We start from the raw sequence: 17,932 nt of genomic DNA, 5'->3' as shown, positions 1-17,932 counted from the left end.
TGAGGACCTAAAGTTGGGGGTTTAAGTGGAGAGAAAATGTTTTGAGAATGATGTACAAATGCGCTTTACACAATTGATGTGTGTATGGATTGCGATAATAGTTGTATGAACCCCTAGTAAAATGTTTTTTTAAAATGCAAAAAAAAATTACTTGATATTTGGACCTTTTACCTTCAGTTTAAAGATAATAAATTGATTTGAAAATAGTAAATAAGATGATTTTACTACAAGTGGACCCTTCTTTAATAAATGAGATCAGTTCCTAACAATGTAAGAATTTGTAGGTTATTGAGAATGGATGCTTTAGTTCTTATTAAGTCTTACTTCAGTGCAAGAGCTGGGAGCCTTGGTGGTGTAGCGGTTACGCTTTGGGCTGTTAACTGTAAGGTCTGCAGTTTGAAACCGTCAGCCACTCCTCAGGAGACAGATGAGACTTTACACTCCTAAAGAGTTAGAGTTTCGGAATCTACTCTCGAGCAGTGGGTTCGGTTTCAGTTTAGTTTTTAGTGCAAGAATTACGTATCTCAGAGTCTTTTCAGTGACTTAAAAACTGCATGCACATGTAGTAAGTGAAGGTGACTGTGCTAATGAATTTGTTATAAATAGGAATTAGTTCAGTGTTGTTTTTTTCAATTTAGAGACACATTTATATAACATTCAAGGGCAAATATTGTCCATAACATTCAAGGGCAAATATTTATATAACATTCAAGAGCAAATAAGTCAGATGTTTTTATCCCAGAGACTACTATATATAAAAATATGTAATTTGACAATCATGACATAAAGTTGCTAAAATATGCAGAATATTCTTATTACAGCTTAAGGTCTAACTTTTGATTTTATTCTCCTCTTTGGTATATAAAGTATAAATCCAAGCCATTCTGTGAAGAACTGCTGTCCTGGGTGAAAAGTAGTAACTGTGCCAGAGTTATTGTCCTTTCAAGCAGTCATTCATGTCACCGTAATGATTCACAGCTTCGCAGGTATGTTCTTGTGGAAAATAAAGGTTTTCTTATAGTCTGTACAGTATTATAATTTCACTATTTAAAATTTTCGTTTGTTTTTAAGCCATGTTTTATGACTTCCTCTCCTCACTGGAATTTAAAAAGAAGCAGTTGAAATAGCAGTTCTGAACCTGTGGGTCATGACCCCTTTGAGGGCCTAGCGACCCTTTCAGAGGGGTCAAATGACCCTTTCACAGGGGTCGCTTGATTCATAACAGTAGCAAAATTACAGTTATGAAATAGCAATGAAAATTTTATGGTTGAGGGCGGGTTACCAAACACGAGGAACTGTATTAAAGGGTCGCAGCATTAGGAAGGTTGTGAACCACTGAGTTAAAGGAACATCCAAAGATAAAGGGGAGGAAAACCAGAGGGATAGTATTAGTTACTGTGAGAGTTTGGTACAAGTTAGGACATAGGAGAGACTTAAAAGTAAGGATGGGGATGCCTGGGAACTTGGTTTGCTGTTTGGTATAACACTTTACGATAAACATGAACATGTTGCAGAGTTCTGATTAAGAGAAGGAAGTGAAAGGGGCCCAGTTGGAAAGCTACCCAAGATTTATTGGTTGATTATTTTTGAAAAAGCAATCGATAATTTCAGTATTTCTACATATATAATTACATGCATCCATTTGTTAAAGAAACCCCATTTCCTCCAAGTGAAAATCCCTGGCATGTCAAAATGAAATCTTATTTTTTTCTGTAACTTTTTATTACACATTAGGTAGAGGATTATAGCGCAGATAATCAGTTTTATATTCAGTATATGCATACTTTGCTTCAACTAATCTATTGCAACTTATTAATGCACCATCAGGTGTCCCACATCTTCCCTTTGTGACCATTTCCATTCCACCTTTTAACTTTTTCCTTAGTTAAATGCTAGCCTTCTGATATTAAGTGATTGTTTATCATAAGACAGAAGTGAGTTCAGTTCCAGACCAGTTAACTGTAAGTGGATGGATTTACTTAAGGACTCTCAGTTCTGTTCCATTTGTCTATGTATATCTATTGTTGGGCAGTACCAGGCTGTCTTGACTATCATGGCTATATGATGAATTGATCTTTACATCAGGATGTGAGAGACCTGCTTTGTTGTTCTTTAGTAGTGCTTTGCTTGACTGGGGCACCTTTTCATTCCATATTTTTCTTATAGGGGTTGATCTTTATAAATGATGTTGGAATCTGATTCAGAATTGCATTATATCTGTAGATTGCTTTGGGTAGTATTGGCATTTTCATAATGTTTAGTCTTATCTATGAGCATGGTATATTTCATTTAAGTGGGTTTCTTTTTTCTTAATAGTAGTGTTTTAATAGTTCTCTTAGTACAGATCTTTTGTTTTTCAGGTTAGAGGTTTTTCTATGCATTTCATCTTAGGAGAGCTTATTTTAAATAATACGCATTTCCCAATTTACATTTCCATTTTGTTAGTATAAAGGAATCCAAATAAATTTTGCATCTTGATCTTATACTCTGCCAATTTACGAATCTTTCAATTAGTTCCAACACTTTTCTTGCCAAGTATTTGGAATATTTTATGTATAAACCAAAAATTCACTGCCATAGAGTCAGTTTTGACTCATAGCCACCCTAGGATTTGGTAGAATTGCCCCTATGGGTTTTCAAGACTATAAACCTGTATAGACATTGAAAGCCTCTGATGAGGGCAACGAATGTACAAATGTGCTTTACACAATGGATGGATGGATGGATTATGATAAGAGTTGTATGAGCCCCCAATAAAATGATTTAAAAAAAGAAGTTGATAGCCTCATCTTTCTCTTGTGGCGCATCTGATCGTTTTGAACTGCTGACCTTTTGGTTATCAGCCCAATGTGCCACAAGAGTTCTGGAAATAGAATTTTACTTCTTCGCTGCCAATTTGGATATCACTAATTTGCATTTGCTGCCTTATATATTAGCTAAGACTTCCAGCACAGTGTTGAATAGAGGTGGTGACAATGTGTATCTTAGTTTCTGATTGCAAGGGGAATACTTTCAGTATACCTCTTTGAGATAATATTGACTCTTGTTTTTGTGTAAATGTCCTTTTTTGTGTTGAAGAATTCCACATCTGTTCCTGTTTTTGTTGAGAATTTTCCTCAGTAATGAGTGTTGGATTTAGTAAAGTGCCTTTTCTACATCGATTGATATGATCCTATAGTTATTTTCCCTCGTTTTATTTATGTGACAGATCACACTCATTGCTTTTTTAATGTAGAACATCCTCACATCAAGAAAATTTTAGCTAAAAGAATAGATATATATGTTATTTATGAATTTTTTTAAATTATGTGATTGTTTCCAGTACTCCTTTTCGCTACCTACTTACACCTGCCCTGCAAAAAAGTGTTCAGAACAAAATAAAGAAGCTTAACTGGGAGGAAATGGAAAAAAGCCAGTGCATTCCTGGAATTGAGGATTCTGACTTTTGTGTTCGTATCCCTGGAGGAGGTATCACAAAAACACTGTATGAGGAAAGGTATGTTGATTCCCTGCTTGCTTATTTGTGTACCACATTGATTAAAATGAATTGGAATAATCAGGAGGGTATACTGGATTGCTTATTAGAACATTCAAAATATATTTGTAAAACATGTATTATACATACACACAGTGCAATACTATGCATCAGTAAAAAACTATACTGGGACCCGGAAGTACCTCATGACATGCATGGACCTGGAGAACTGAATAAAATTAGCAAGTCACAAGAGGACAGTTATTATCTGAGACCACTGTTATAAAAGGAGGCAGGGGGACAACAAAACAAAGACTTTAATACCAATGGAGCTTGCCAAATGTAGAGGGGACGGAAGGGAAAACAGAGCAATAAACTAGATGGTTGACAGTTGACCAGCTTTGGCCATTAGTGGTCTACAAGAGTAAGAAGAACACTCAAATACCAAATATTGGGAGGTTCGGTTACTGTATTACACAGTAAAATGTAAATCCCCACTTAATTTACCAAAAAAACAAGAACTAGGAGGCAAAAGCTATTTATAGTGGTATAGCTATAGGCATGTAAATATGTTAACTTATAACGATAGGGATAGAAGTCATTGAACACATGTTAAGTATTAAGATAGCAGATGGACTTTGGGCCTCTTCTCAAGGCCTCCTTAAACACAAGAACACTTTGTTCTAATAACTTTGCATTCTTTTGATATTCACCTTCCCAATACGATCATTGAAGGCAAAATGGATGCATAAGCAAATGTGTTGAAGACTGCAGGTGGTACCCGGCTAGCAAAAGATACAGCATCTGGGATCTTAAAAGGCTTGAAGTTTAAACAAGCAGCCATCTAGCAGGGAAGCAAATAAGCCCACATGGAAGAAACACATCAACCTGTGTGATCATGAGGTGTCAACAGGATCAGGTATCAAAAGATCCAAAACATAATTACATTGATTCAAAGAGGTGGGTTGGAGTGGAGACCTAAAGCCCATCCATCTGTGGACATTGGGCATCCCCCCACCAAAGGGTTACAAGAAAGGGACAATTCAACCAGTGTACAGTATAGCACCAAGGAAACACTTCTTTCCTCTAATTTCTGAATGCTTCACACACATACTACCATGACCCAGTTCTACCGTACAAATCTAGCTAGACCAGAGTACACACATTGGTACAGATAAGAACTCGTGACACATGGAATTCCGGACAGATAAACCCTCAGAAACAAGTGGGAGTAGCAATATCATGAGGGTAAGGGGATGGTGGGGGGTGGGTGAGAAAGGGAACCCATCTTAAAGTTGGTTATATAGCCCCCCACCCCCAAGGGGAATGAATAGCAAATGTGGGTGAAGGGAGACAACGGACAATGTAAGATAGAAATAATATATAATTGGTCAAGGATTCACTAAGATGGGGGAGGGAGGGGGAAAAAGAGGAGCTGATACCAAGGGCTCTAATAGAAAAAATGTTTTGGAAATGATGGCAACAGATGTCCAATTGTGCTTAATATAGTTGAATGATAGATTGTTAAAAAATTTGTAAGAGCCCCCCAATAAAATGATTAATTAAAAAAATTTTAGTGAGAAAAACTGTTGAATACAAAGTTGATGATCTGGAATGTAATCCCCACTTAATTTACAAAAATAACCAATTTGTTAACAAAATTATTTAAAGATACTAAGAAGTATATGAGATCTTGTGAGTCATTTATTAACTTTCTGAGAAACTTAGTTTTCCATATCAGCTGTATCATATTTCAGCCCTAAAAACAATCCATTAAGTTCTGAGTTCCTATCCATCTTTGCCAACACCATTATTTTGCATTTTAAAAAATAATTATCACAAAATCTAGAAAAACAAAACCCACTGCTGTGTAGTCAGTGGTGTTTCCTAGCAACCCTGTATGGCATTCCCAAGGTGTAAATCTTTACTGGAACCTATAACCTGCGCTTCCAAGGAGCACCAGCTTTATGGTTAGCATTACAGCACTTACCAGGCAGATCAGCATTGGAATGCTTTTTTATTTTGATAGTGATTTGCATTTCCCTAATGACTAATGATAGTTGGGTATTTTTTAATTACTGTAGTTGGTGGCTATTTGTTTATAGTCTTTGAATAAAAATCCATGTTGGAGGCGGGGAGCACATGAGAAAAGGATAATTCTAATAAATACGATAACATAATACAATTTTGCAACAATAAGCACAACCAAATTTAAATAATAAAAAAAAAGACTACCAGAGAAAATGCACTCGGAAAGTTTTAAATTTCGTCTGCGGGTTGGTTTTTGAAAAAAATCTGTTTAGTGTTTTATTATGTGTGTCATTGTAGGTATTAGGATCATTATTCCATGCAGCCTTAGGATTGTGAACTTTTAAGATGGATTAAAAATTAGAAATCTATCCTCTCCCCCTTTTTAAATTGATTTATATGTTCACACCCAGTGTACTATTCGATTTTTTTATGTCTGATGCAAATACACACAGCAACACATTTGCTAATTGAACAGTTTATACAAGTTAGGCCATGTGATATATGTCCTTTTGTGACTGAGAATTAACCAAGTAGCCCTAAGTTAGATGCTGGCAGCTAAGTTCAAGGTCAGTTGTTCAAGCCTATCAGTTGCTCCGCAGAAAAAGATGAGGTGGTCTACACCTGTCAAGTTCTACAATCTGAGAAGCCTCATCAGGTCTCTGAGTCAGAATAAAATTGTTGCCGTGCATTGTTTTTAATGTTTTCAAGGCCAGTGACAGTAGTGATGAGTTGGGCTGTGATCTTCAAGGTAGGTTTGGACTATTGTAAAAACTGCTACAGTACACATTGGTGTACAAGGGTTTTTTTCCTTTTCGTTTGTCTATATACATAGTACTGAGATTGTTGAGTACTAATGTGATAGTTCTATTTCAACCTTCTGAGGAACTGCCAAACTGTTTTCCATAGAGCTGTACTATATTGTAGGAGAAAGATGAAGCTTTTTACTCCCACAGATCTGCTTTGTCTTGTAAAGTTGCTATGAGTCGGAATCAACTCAGAGGAAGTGGATTTGAATTTGCTGTTTTTAATAACTGGTGATATATTAGGCTTATTCTGTATATTTATTAGCCATTTGAATATCCTCTTTTACCTATTTATATTGGGTTCTTTGTTTTATCAGATATTTAGACAAGCTTTTCCTACGTTGCTTCATATTTCACAAGGCCTGAGGCAACGTTAGGCCTAACTTGAGGCTTTGTATATGCTTTAATGCCGTGAGTTTTCTTCCATGCTACGGTTTAATATGACTGATAAGTTTATGTAAGACAAAACCAGTAAGTATGAAAAATTGAAGCGGAGCATTTTGGAAGATAATAAACCAAGAGTGGCTGCTGCTTCTCAAGGCAGTGTGTTCTGCTCCATACTTTCCCATAAAGAGATGAATGAATGAGAATGTCCTGCCAATGCCTAATCAGTGGGTTTATAGAATTGGACAGAGCTAACACTAGAAAAAATTTTTGTCTCTCCACTGCTACTTCTGCTTATCACAGTAAATTTCAAGAGGATAAGCCTAGCAGTGCAAATTAGAATCACTCATTTACCTGCTCATAAATCGGTGACTGATTTATGTAAAACTCAAGAATTAATTGTAGCGGTAATAGTAATAAAGATTTTAGTAATTTTAATGTTTCTGGCACTCTTCTGTGTGCCTTATATGTAGTCATTTAATTCTCATCGTAACCATATAGATGCATTGTGTACTAATAACTCCTTTACGTGCACAAGGAAATTGAAGAACAACCAAATTTTGGTTAAAAAAAACACATGTAGCGGCCCCACTATGAGACATGGTGCCCCTCACTGACCCATAGCCCTATAGGGGACAACACCACAGACACAGTGTGGGAATCGCACCCGATGATGCATTGGACAAAACCTCTTTAAAGTGCTGAAGAGTAAGGATGTTATTTTAAGGGCTATCAGAGTACACCTAACGATGGGATTTGGATCCGTATTGGATTTATAGGTTGCATTGCATAGTATTGGTAGTTTCACAGTAATTAAACTTTCCTATCCATGAACATCAAATATTGCTAACTAAAAGATTGGAGGTTTGAGTCCATTCACAGGACTCTAGGAAGAAAGACTTCTGAAATAGTAGCCACTGACAAAACTGGAGCACACAGCTCTATGCTGTTACACAGGGTGGCGACGACCCGAGGTAAATTCCATGGTTCGTTTTCTGTGACCAGCAGGCGTCCACTCCTGATTCTCTTTCCTGTTCATTATGCTTTGGTTTGTTTGTTTTTCCCCCACTTCAATCTCTTCTCCCCATCCCCTACTTCTGTCAGACAAGCTATAATTATCTTAGACATGTGTCTGTCAACTTTGACCATTGGGCAAAAACAAGGTTATTTATATTCTCTTGTCCTCACAAATAAGGACACAGTAGAATTGGGTCCAGTTTGTCTTCGACATGGGCCTCCAGAAGTAGAGTCCAGCTTCACAGCAACCAAGCCCGCCCACATCGAGTCCTTGGTCTGTCTCTGTCATCTCACCTTCAAGGCCCCCCTTGCATTTTCTGGGAAACCTGCTGAGACAACAGTTAGGTGTTACCACCTACCCTACAGGCAGATCAACAACCACCACTTTGGAATGTGGATATGGTAGGAACAAATTCACACTACATGACCTATCCACATTTTTCATTCCCCAATATATTGTACAAGTGATCATCCTTGTAGCTCGTGCAGTGACCCAGACACACAGAGGCTCTCCTTCCCACAGAGCCCCACTGATGGTCTGTCCTGTTGTTCGGTGGTGTTCAGTTGGTTCAGACTCCGTGACCTTCAGCACAACAGAACAAAGCACTGGTTAGTCCCATGGACCGGTTTGGTGCTTTTGAACCGTTGGCTTTGTTTACCAGTCCAACACACAACCCACTGTGCCACCACAGAGCATGTAAAGAAAAACGAGTGAGAAGTTCTGTTTTCTTGGGTTGGAAGATTTAATATTGTTGAGATGTAAATATTACTCAAAACAATCTATAGATTCAGTGTAATCCCAATTATAATTTTCAGGTATCTTTCTTTCACCACCCTGTCGATTAGCAATCCTCCAAGGGTGTCAGGCCCAGGACCTACTCCCATCCTATCTAAGTTCAGGTGAGAGCACCTCAAACTGTGCACTGGCATAAAGGAAATACAGCTACAAAGGCAGCCATTGGGAGCCCGTAGACTGCAGATTGACTCTGAGCACCAGTCATTATTCCCCTCTGGCCACCCAGCAACCCCTGGGCCCTTGGAGTGAATGGTTAGCCTACCTAAAATTTTCTAAGGCTGCTAATTGAGATTCAGTTCCTGGACATCCATTTCTCTTTTCACCATCCTTTAACCTCTATTCCCTTATCACATGTCCTGTCTTCTACTTCCTGTTTCCTTTTCTGAATCATACACTTTAAACTGCGAGCACTGTGTCTTGCTCTCCATCTTTCCCCTTCCTTACCAAGCCAAACCACAGCAAATCAGTTTGGCCTGTGGGAAGCACCTAGCAGCCATCAGGAGTGGACTAACATGGCTATATGGGCAGGGTTAAGGTCTCAGCTGGCACCGAAGTAGGTTTCTGCTGAAAATTCTAAGCTTACTCTTAGTGGGATATATATATATAATACATATATATATATTTATTTCTAATTACAAATAAATGAAATTTCGGGTTCTCATATGTGGGTGTATCTGTATAAGAATAGAGAAGAATAGATGAGCAGTGTCTCAGTTTCTAAGACCATTGGAAATAATGTGTTTTCTGATGGTTTTAAGCGACACCTGCGAAAGGGTTATTCAACCTCCTACGGGGTCGTAACCCACTGGTTGAGAACCGCTGCCCTTGGTGAATGGCACATCAATGGACTCAGACATACTAATCACTATTATGACGATGTAGACCAGGCAACACTTTGTCCTGTTTTTCATGGAGCTGTCATGATTTGAAACTGACTTGATCACAGTTTATAATGACAACATTTTAAAATACAGGATTACATCTCGCATCAGTCAACCTGTGGGACTAGCCATATTACCAATCTAATAACAAGTGGTTTTAATTTGTATCTGAACTGTTCTTTTTTGCCTTAACTGCTCACAGAATTCTCTCTCCTTGCCCGTAATATTGGGAAGTTTGACCACTTGTCTTGATGTTTTCTTTTGGAGTCTATCATGTTGGGCGTTCTCTCAGTTTTCCTGGATAATTATTTTTTCCCTTATTATGCTCTTAGGGAAGTTTTCTTCCAGGATTGCTTGTACTATTTACCTTGGGGTTTTTTTGTGTGTACCTATTTTGAAATTCCAGTAGTGCATACCATATATACTCAAGTATAAGCCAACCTGAATATCAGCTGAGGCACCTAATTTTACCACAAAATCAGCATTAAAAATATGTTGGGAGATCTATGTGCATATATTTATAGGTTTAGTATTAAGGTAGCAGATGGACATTGGGCCTCCACTCAATTACTCCCTCAATGCAAGAATACTTTGTTCTATTAAACTGGCATTCCATGATGCTCACCTCCCCGACATGATCGCTGAAGACAAAGCGGGTACATAAGCAAATGTGGTGAAGAAAGCTGATGGCGCCTGGATATCAAAATATATAGTGTATAGGGTCTTAAAGACTTGAGGGTAAACAAGTGGACATCTAGCTCAGAAGCAACAAAGCCCACATGGAAGAAGCACACCAGCCTACATGATCACAAGGTGCTGAAGGGATCAGTTATCAGGCATCAAAGAACAAAAAATCAAATTATTGTGTGCTCACCTCCCTGATATGATCGCTGAAGACAAATGTGTGCATAAGCAAATGTGGTGAAGAAAGTTGATGGAGCCCAGCTGTCAAAAGATACAGCGTCTGGGGGCTTAAAGGTAAAGAAGCGGCCATCTAGCAGGGAAGCAACAAAGCCCACATGGAAGAAGCACATCTGCCTATGTGATCATGAGATGTTGATGGGATCAGGTATCGGGCATCTAAGACAACAAAAATCATAATGACATGAATGAGGGGGAGCGTGAATGGAAACCTAAAGCCCATCTGTAGACAATTGGACATCCCCTAACGGAAGGTTCACAAGGAAGAGACGAGCCAGTCAGGGCACAGTGTAGCACTGATGAAACAACTGTCCTCTAGTTCTTTAATGCTTCCTCTCCTCCCACCCACCCCCACCCCCACTATCATGACCTCAATTCTACCTTACAAATTCAGTGAGACTAGAGCATGTACACTGGTAGAGGTAAGAGCTGACAGGGAATTCTGAACAGATAAACCCTTCAGGACCAATAATAAGAGTGGGAGAAAGGGGGAACCAATCACAATGATCTCCATATAACCCCTTCCCAGGGGGGGCGGACAACAGAAAGTGGGTGGAGGGAGACAGGTTGATGTAAGGGGGGGGGGATTATAAATTATCAAGGGTTTATGAGGGAGGGAGGGTAGAGGAAAGGGAAAATGAGCTAATATCAAGGGCTCAAGTAGAAAGAAAATGTTTTGAGAATGATGATGGCAACAAATATGTTTGACACAATAGATGTGTGTGTGGATTGTGTTAAGAGTTGTACTAACCCCAATAAAATGATTTAAAGCAGGGGTGGGGGGTGTCAAGTAGAAAAAGTTTTGGAAGTGATGACGGCAACGTATGTACAAATGTTCTTGACACAAAGGAAGTATGTATGGATTGTGATGTGAGCTGTACGAACCCCCAATAAAATGATTTAAAATCAAACAACAGACTAGCTACAGTGAGAAGGTCATGGCACCGTGCATGCATCACCGAACCATACTGGGATCTGATTGTTGGCAGCTTGCCCATCCATACCGAGTCCTGCTTTTTGGCAGTGTCTTTGACCAGGAGCAGGTCAGGAGAAAGGCCTGTCCTTTTCTCTGTTCACTCCTCTGCCTCTGGGATATAGAGATTGTTATTTACTTGGCTTTGAAGCCATTCTCTGAGATCACTGGCCATTCACCTGGTGCACTCTCTCTTGGTTATTATCTAGGAATCTAGTTATGTATGTATTGAGTTGGCTACCTTGCCCTGAAGTTTTCTACAAGATTGTTTAGAAGTCAGAAGAGCAATCTTATATGCTACGTCTGGAATTTTAAATGCATTGACTTATATTTTCAATTCCTTTAATAAGTTACACAGTATTTTCTCTGGATTAATAAGTATTTTACCTCCATTATCTCACTTAAATCTCAGAACAGCCAATGAGTGGCTCTTATTCCTTTTTACAGATAGCACCCCCCTCAAAAAACAAACATTAAAAAAAAAAGGAAAATGAGCGGATTCCGGGAACCCAAGAGGCAAGAAAATTTTGGGAATGATGAGGGCAACAAATGTATAGATGTGCTTTACACAATTGATCTATGTATTGTGACGAATTGTATGAGCCCCAATAAATTGATTAAAAAACAAACAAACAAACAAACAAACACCACTCCCACCATCTCAGTTCCCTCTTAGAGCGACCCAATGTAGAGTTTCACAGGGGGTAAATACTTACCAAGAACAGACACCCCATCTCTCTCCTGAGGAGGGGCTGATGGGCTTAAACTGCTGACCTTGCAGTTAGTAAATCCAGTGCTTCTAGGAAACATTAGCATCTTGACAAAATAACTTGCCTGATGTTTGTGGTAAGTGACTTACAGTGAGTGAAAGAAGTCAATCACAAAAGAATATTTTCGAGAACATTATTAGTAAAAGTCAAGAAATTTTTGCGCATGGAAACGAGTAGTCTGATAATTGCCAGAGAGGGATCACTAACTAGAGAGTAGAATATATAATTGTATGAAGGGAGAGGCGAAGGGAGATACCAAGAGCCTCATAGGAGTAAAAGACAGCTAATCTATGAACAGATGCAAAGGTAGACATAGAAGCTGAGTATATTCAAGTATGGGAGACGTTTAAATTTTATATTTGTATGTGTTGCAAATACGTCCTTGATGGAGTATTAAATCACTGCCATTAATTCCATGCTGACTGATGGCGACTGCCCCTGTGAGTGTCCACAGCTGTGACTCTTTACGGGAGTAGAGAGCCCTATCTTGCTCAGAGCAGCTAGTGGTTTCAAACTGCTCACCTGTGTGCCCACTATACCATCAGGCACATGTAGAGCACATGCCTCTACTGGTTTTGTTTTCAATATTAACTCTGAAATAATAAACTACCTTTCAGTGTACCATTTTAAAAATACACATAAAATGGCCATTAGAGCAGCCAGTCAGTTGTTCTTTGAATCCCACCACTGGTAAGTTGACTTAAAATCGTCTGCAAAGATGACACCCAGATACTGTATTGTCACCAGTGTGACATTTTGCCCTGCTGAGGAATTCAAAGGCCTGTTGCCAGCACCAGGTTTATCATCTTCGCTCGTACTCACAAGTTCCACCTGACCAGCTTGTTAGAGCTTCACACACTGCAAAAGAGCTAAGCAAAAGCACAAATTAGATACACTTTAAGCAGTGAAGTAGGTGAGAAGGAAGGAACATTTCTTGTTTTATTTTCAAGTTTTAAAATTTTTATTTGCCCTTTTAAAAAATTGTGCATTCCAATAATTAAAATCATTTGAGCAAAAAAAAAAAAAGGCACTCCAATTAAACTACATTTTACTCCTTCAGGACACCTTGAACCAGCTTTGCTTTTAGTCTGTGTATTTACTCACTGTTGCCCTACTGAGGTAGTTAGTTTATTGTGCCAATCTGGCCGATAAACACGTGGGGTTAATTGAAGGGCAGAGGGATAAATGGCTCAGTGAGCCTCGCATTTCTACTTCTCTGGTCTGTTGCTTTCTGATGGTCAGATCAGGGTGCAGCTGCCTTAGCCAGTTTCCTGCTTTAGTTCCCAAGGCTCACTTCCTGCAAGACATCCCTGAGGAGAAGCTGCATAGACCTACCCCATGCTGCCCTGGGTGCTGGTGCAGCCATGTGGAGACCGCTTAGATGTTTACACATTCACTGACTCGGCTTTCCTCCTGCAGTCGGCATCATTGCGTCTGTTTTGTGAAATGGAGGAGGACTTTGTGGATTGGTGTTGGACATATGGGTTAATGGGTTGATGTTGGACTTGTGGGCTTGGGCAGCACTGGGTTGGGATGTTTTCTTGATGCGCACTTAACCTTTATATAAAACCCTCTCTTACACATGAGTTTCTGTGGATTTGTTTCTCTAAAGTACCCAGACCAACACACCCACCCAGCTCCTTCCTTCCCCAACATGAAAGTTCTTTTCCTTCCCTGCTGGCCAGACGGGCCCGTAGGAGTGGCAGGCATGCCACCTTCGTTGTCAGTGGTTCTTTGATGTGAAAAGAACAGCACAGTCATTTAAAGTTGATCCAACCTAGCAAAGTTCAACAGCTAAAAGAAGGAAAATAATAAGGCAGTGCTTGTGGAATGTACAGTGCATATTGGCAGCGGCACCTCAGTATGATTCACCTGCTTGCTTCTCCTGTTCAGTCGTTGCTTTTGAAGGCAGTGGATTTTTCTCTTGCGTTCCTGTCTTCGATTCCAGCTTATCGAATTTCTCAATCTCAGCCATACTGGGTTTGTCAGACATGGCTGCGGAGGAAGCAAGAGAGGTCCAAGAGGAGTGACGTGTGCACTGTGGCCTCCGCAGAGGACATTTCTTTTTTGAAGAGTACAGTCAAGGGGATGGAAATCACAATTTGGCAGATGATTAAACAACTTTCTAATTAGTTCATCCAGTCTGCCCTTTGGTTTCCTGCATACTCTCTTTCCAATTTATCTCAGGCTACAGCTCCATGCCAGGATGCGTATCCAGCCTTGTCTCAAGGCCAAGATGTTTACCAGGCCTGTTTTCTCAGAGTCCATTGTTCCCTCTTCTGTCCCTGTCACTCAGGCCTTTTAAGCTTGTGAGGGACTAAGATGATACTAGTGATCTGTCTCCACGTGAAGCAAAGAAAATATTCAAAGCAGTTTTTTCCAAGGAACGAATGAACCACACAAACCATAACCTTCACTCCCTTGAGACCAGAAGAAAGTATTTGGCTATTGACTGACTCCTCTGCTATGATCCCAATAGAAAGTCTGGAACAGAATAATAAGGGGCAAAAGTATGTCAACATTTAAAATCATTTTAAAAGTCTTGGCTTACTGGTCTGATAAAAACTGGCACTGCCTTTGAGACTGTGGCCCATAGACAGACATTTTTCAAGCATGTAGATGAGCCACCCCCAGGGATTCAACTTTAAGTCAAATGATAGACAAGCCTACAAAATGAAAAACAACACCCAGGAAGAACATGCTCCAGAACAGTCAGCCTACCAGACCAAAAGATCAGTCTTTGCCCAAACACAGAGCTCAGAAAGCAGTAAAGACTGGAAACGGGAACCTCCGAGAAGCGGGGATTGTCATCTTCATTGTCACAAAATAAAATTGTTGTGGAGAGTGATTTTCTCTGTAAACTTGTAAACCGCAAGAAAGAGTTTAAAACAAATTGTAAAAATTGAATCAAGATATGTGGACAATGCTTAGCACTTAATAATCATTGAGTAAGTGATATTTGTCAGAGCTTAAAAAATCTAATTCACTGCTATCAAGTTATTTTGACTCATATTACTCAAATGCAGTTGTTTATTTCCTCCTCTGAAAGTTCCTACACTGCTTTCTCGTTAATAAGACTGTTACCCTCTTTCCGTCAATTTGGTGTGGTGCTCAAAAAAACCTTTTAATACATTTTTGTTGACAATTTAGTTCACATACAATTCCATAGTTCCGGCATATTAAGAATTATACAATCATCTCTAAATCAGTTCCAGAATATCTTCTTCCCTCTTGTATTTGTTATTACTTCCTCATTTTTCTCCAACACTCTCCCACCCCATCCTTGTATGTCACAATAAGCCCCTAATCCTGTTACTGTCTATCTAGCTTCACTCATCATGGTTTTCATATACTTGGGGGGCAGGGGACCGACAATAATAAACTGGGGGGTGCGGGGAAGGACAAGGAGAAAACAGGGACTATTAAAAACTAGAACATTTTTAGTGATTCAAAAGGGAGATCAAATGATCAGGTATCACATTTTAACCTGATTATATCAGCCATGATAACATTTATGATATTCTCTGTTGGATAGCAAGGCTATTCTCATTTTTCAACTATGGTCAGAGGGAATTGATCAGAGTTTAATCCATGCAGGAATTTTGGGTTCCCACTGTAAGCCATTGCCTTCTAAAAATTGGGTATTCACAATTTAAGCTGTAATCAGATTCGGATTTTATGATTTATCACCCTTAGATCACATAGGTTGGTGTGCTTCTTCCATGTGGATTTAGTACCTCACTTAAAAGGCTGATTGAAGACAAGCCTCAAAGACCCTGTACTAATCTTTCTGATAGCCAAGCACCATCAGTGATCTCTTCATGAGGGCAAGCAAGAAATCACTATCTTCTAAGTCTACACCATTTGTGGACATGGGTCAGGACCTACGTAATATGCCACAACCAGCTCCTCCTGATGGCAGCCTCCCTGTGAGGTACAGGGGACACCAGAGAACTACGTGCCCTGTTCCCACAGATAAAATAGTAATCCTTTGGCAAAGGGAAAGAAAGAAGTGATACCATCTTCTCTTTGTTTAAAGCATACAAGTCCAAACTTAAATTAGCATCTTAACAGTGACTGAACACTGAATTACTTTATTTGTTGTAGCTGTTCCAGAGAAACTCCAATGGCAATTCTTCTGAAATTTGTTTCTGAAGGAGACAATATCCCAGATGCATTAGATCTTGTTCAGTATCTTAACGAATGGCTTCAGATCATCAAACCATGTGTAAGTTTTTTCTTTTTAAAATTTTTGCTATTGTTTTCCTACTGCTTAATGCTCTGATTTGACAACACATTTATTAACTTTTAAAATCTTATTTACGTAGACCAAAAAAGTGAAGTTGATATTAAGTACAGACATACTTTTACATACATTTTGGGTTGAATTTTTGAAAAGAGGATAATTTAGTCTACCTTTTGTTTTATTAAAGCTGGTAGTGCTTCTGAAAACAGAAAATCTGTCTATACCACAGCTTGAATTCCTCATCCCCCCACACGGCCCCTCTGCGGGCCTGTTCAGTTGTCTTGCAGGTGGGTCTTGGGTCTCCACTTTGTCCTTGTTCATTCATAGCCATTTGATTGCTTGTTTTTTTTTACTTCTGACAACTGTTCCCATCGACATCTCATGATCACACAGGCTGGTGTGCTTTTTCCATGTGAGCTTTGTTGCCTCCCTGCCCATTGGCCACTTGTTTGACTGTAAGCCTTTAAGACCCCAGATGCTATCTATTTTAATAGTGAGGAAGTACCAGCTTTCTTCACCACATTTGTTTATGTACCCCTTTTGTCTTAAGCAATCATGTCGGGAAAGTGAGTGTCACACAGTGCCACTTTATTAGAACAAACCGTTCTTATACTTAGGTGAGATTTTAGTAGAGACCCAAAGTCCATCTGCTTCCTTGTTGAATTTACAGATATGTAGCTGTGTAGACAAATATACCCATATTTATGTAGTTATATATTCACATGTGTATATGTTTGCTTTCTTTCCGCTTTTTCTCCTCTTGCCCAACTATTATGCTTACCCCGGTTCACCTCTCAGTAATTCCTCTCAGGCACTTTTTGACTGACTTAACCTGACCAGGAACGTTATACCCTCCTCACTATCAAATGTTATAACCCTTGCTATTCCCCTGTCCTTGTCATTATTGGCTTACCACTCCCCCCACCCCCATCCCACATCCCCCCCTCCCCCTGCCCCCCAACCATTGCTTCCTTTGCTGTCTCCAAAAGGTTGCTTGTCCTGCTTATATTATATAGATAGACACTGAAAAAAAGAGGAAGACCATATAAATAGTTCCAAGTCTAACTAATGTCCTGACCCAGAGTAGATGAATATCTCTCTGCTAAATAGTGGGCAGGACCTGTTACAATCCCTCATCACAATACCCTTTTCTTTCAGTGATCCATATCCCCGGACCTGTTTCCCTAACAGCACTTACACCCTTTTAGACCTCGGCCTTGTATCTGCGCACACCCTGCAGGTCCCTATTGCTCTTCTTGCAGTTAGGGATGGAGTGGTCTAGTGCCCCCACTCCATTACACCTTTAGACTTTCAGTGTGGCCCCCTTTGTGAGTAGCCCCATCCAGTTCAGGTGAGGTGCAAAGTGCTTCCCCTGGAGTCAGATGTCTACATGGGGATTTCCCGGGGACTTGGAGGCTTCACTTCCTTCAGTGGTCTGTTGCACCTGTTCTTGGTCTGCCCCCATGTGTGCACATCGGACCAGCCGCTGCTGAAACTCTTAACTGTCCTCTGGTTCTTTAGTATTTCCTCCCCGTCCTATTCAGGTTTATGTTTCACCTCATTACTACTGTTAGCCTTCTGTAAGTACAGATGTGTAAGTAAGATTGTTCATGTAGGAATGCCAGGGTGGGTGAC

General features: G+C 39.6%; 2 protein-coding genes across 2 annotated transcripts in view; one reads left to right on the top strand and one right to left on the bottom strand.

Moving 5' to 3' along the window:
• Positions 1–17,932, top strand: part of PSMG2 (proteasome assembly chaperone 2) — a 29,564-nt gene that overhangs the window by 9,664 nt on the left and 1,968 nt on the right. Inside the window, exons 4-6 of the mRNA XM_004714072.4 lie at positions 868–986; positions 3,323–3,496; positions 16,159–16,279. Coding sequence (XP_004714129.1) covers positions 868–986; positions 3,323–3,496; positions 16,159–16,279 — 414 coding nt within the window. The remainder of the gene's footprint in view (positions 1–867; positions 987–3,322; positions 3,497–16,158; positions 16,280–17,932) is intronic.
• On the bottom strand, positions 13,838–14,044 carry LOC105979637 (thymosin beta-4-like). Its single transcript, XM_045289062.1, has one exon. The coding sequence runs from the start codon at positions 14,042–14,044 to the stop codon at positions 13,910–13,912; it is 135 nt and encodes a 44-aa protein (XP_045144997.1). The 3' UTR covers positions 13,838–13,909.

This window comes from Echinops telfairi, unplaced genomic scaffold (genome assembly GCF_000313985.2).
Source record: "Echinops telfairi isolate 266 unplaced genomic scaffold, ASM31398v2 ScPeMD7_24;HRSCAF=84, whole genome shotgun sequence".
NCBI lineage: Eukaryota > Metazoa > Chordata > Mammalia > Afrosoricida > Tenrecidae > Echinops > Echinops telfairi.
This window is presented reverse-complemented; position numbering and strand designations above follow the sequence as displayed.

Excerpts from the sequence above, each read along its gene's own strand:
- LOC105979637 (XM_045289062.1), bottom strand. The coding sequence starts at position 14,044 with ATGTCTGACAAACCCAGTATGGCTGAGATTGAGAAATTCGATAAGCTG.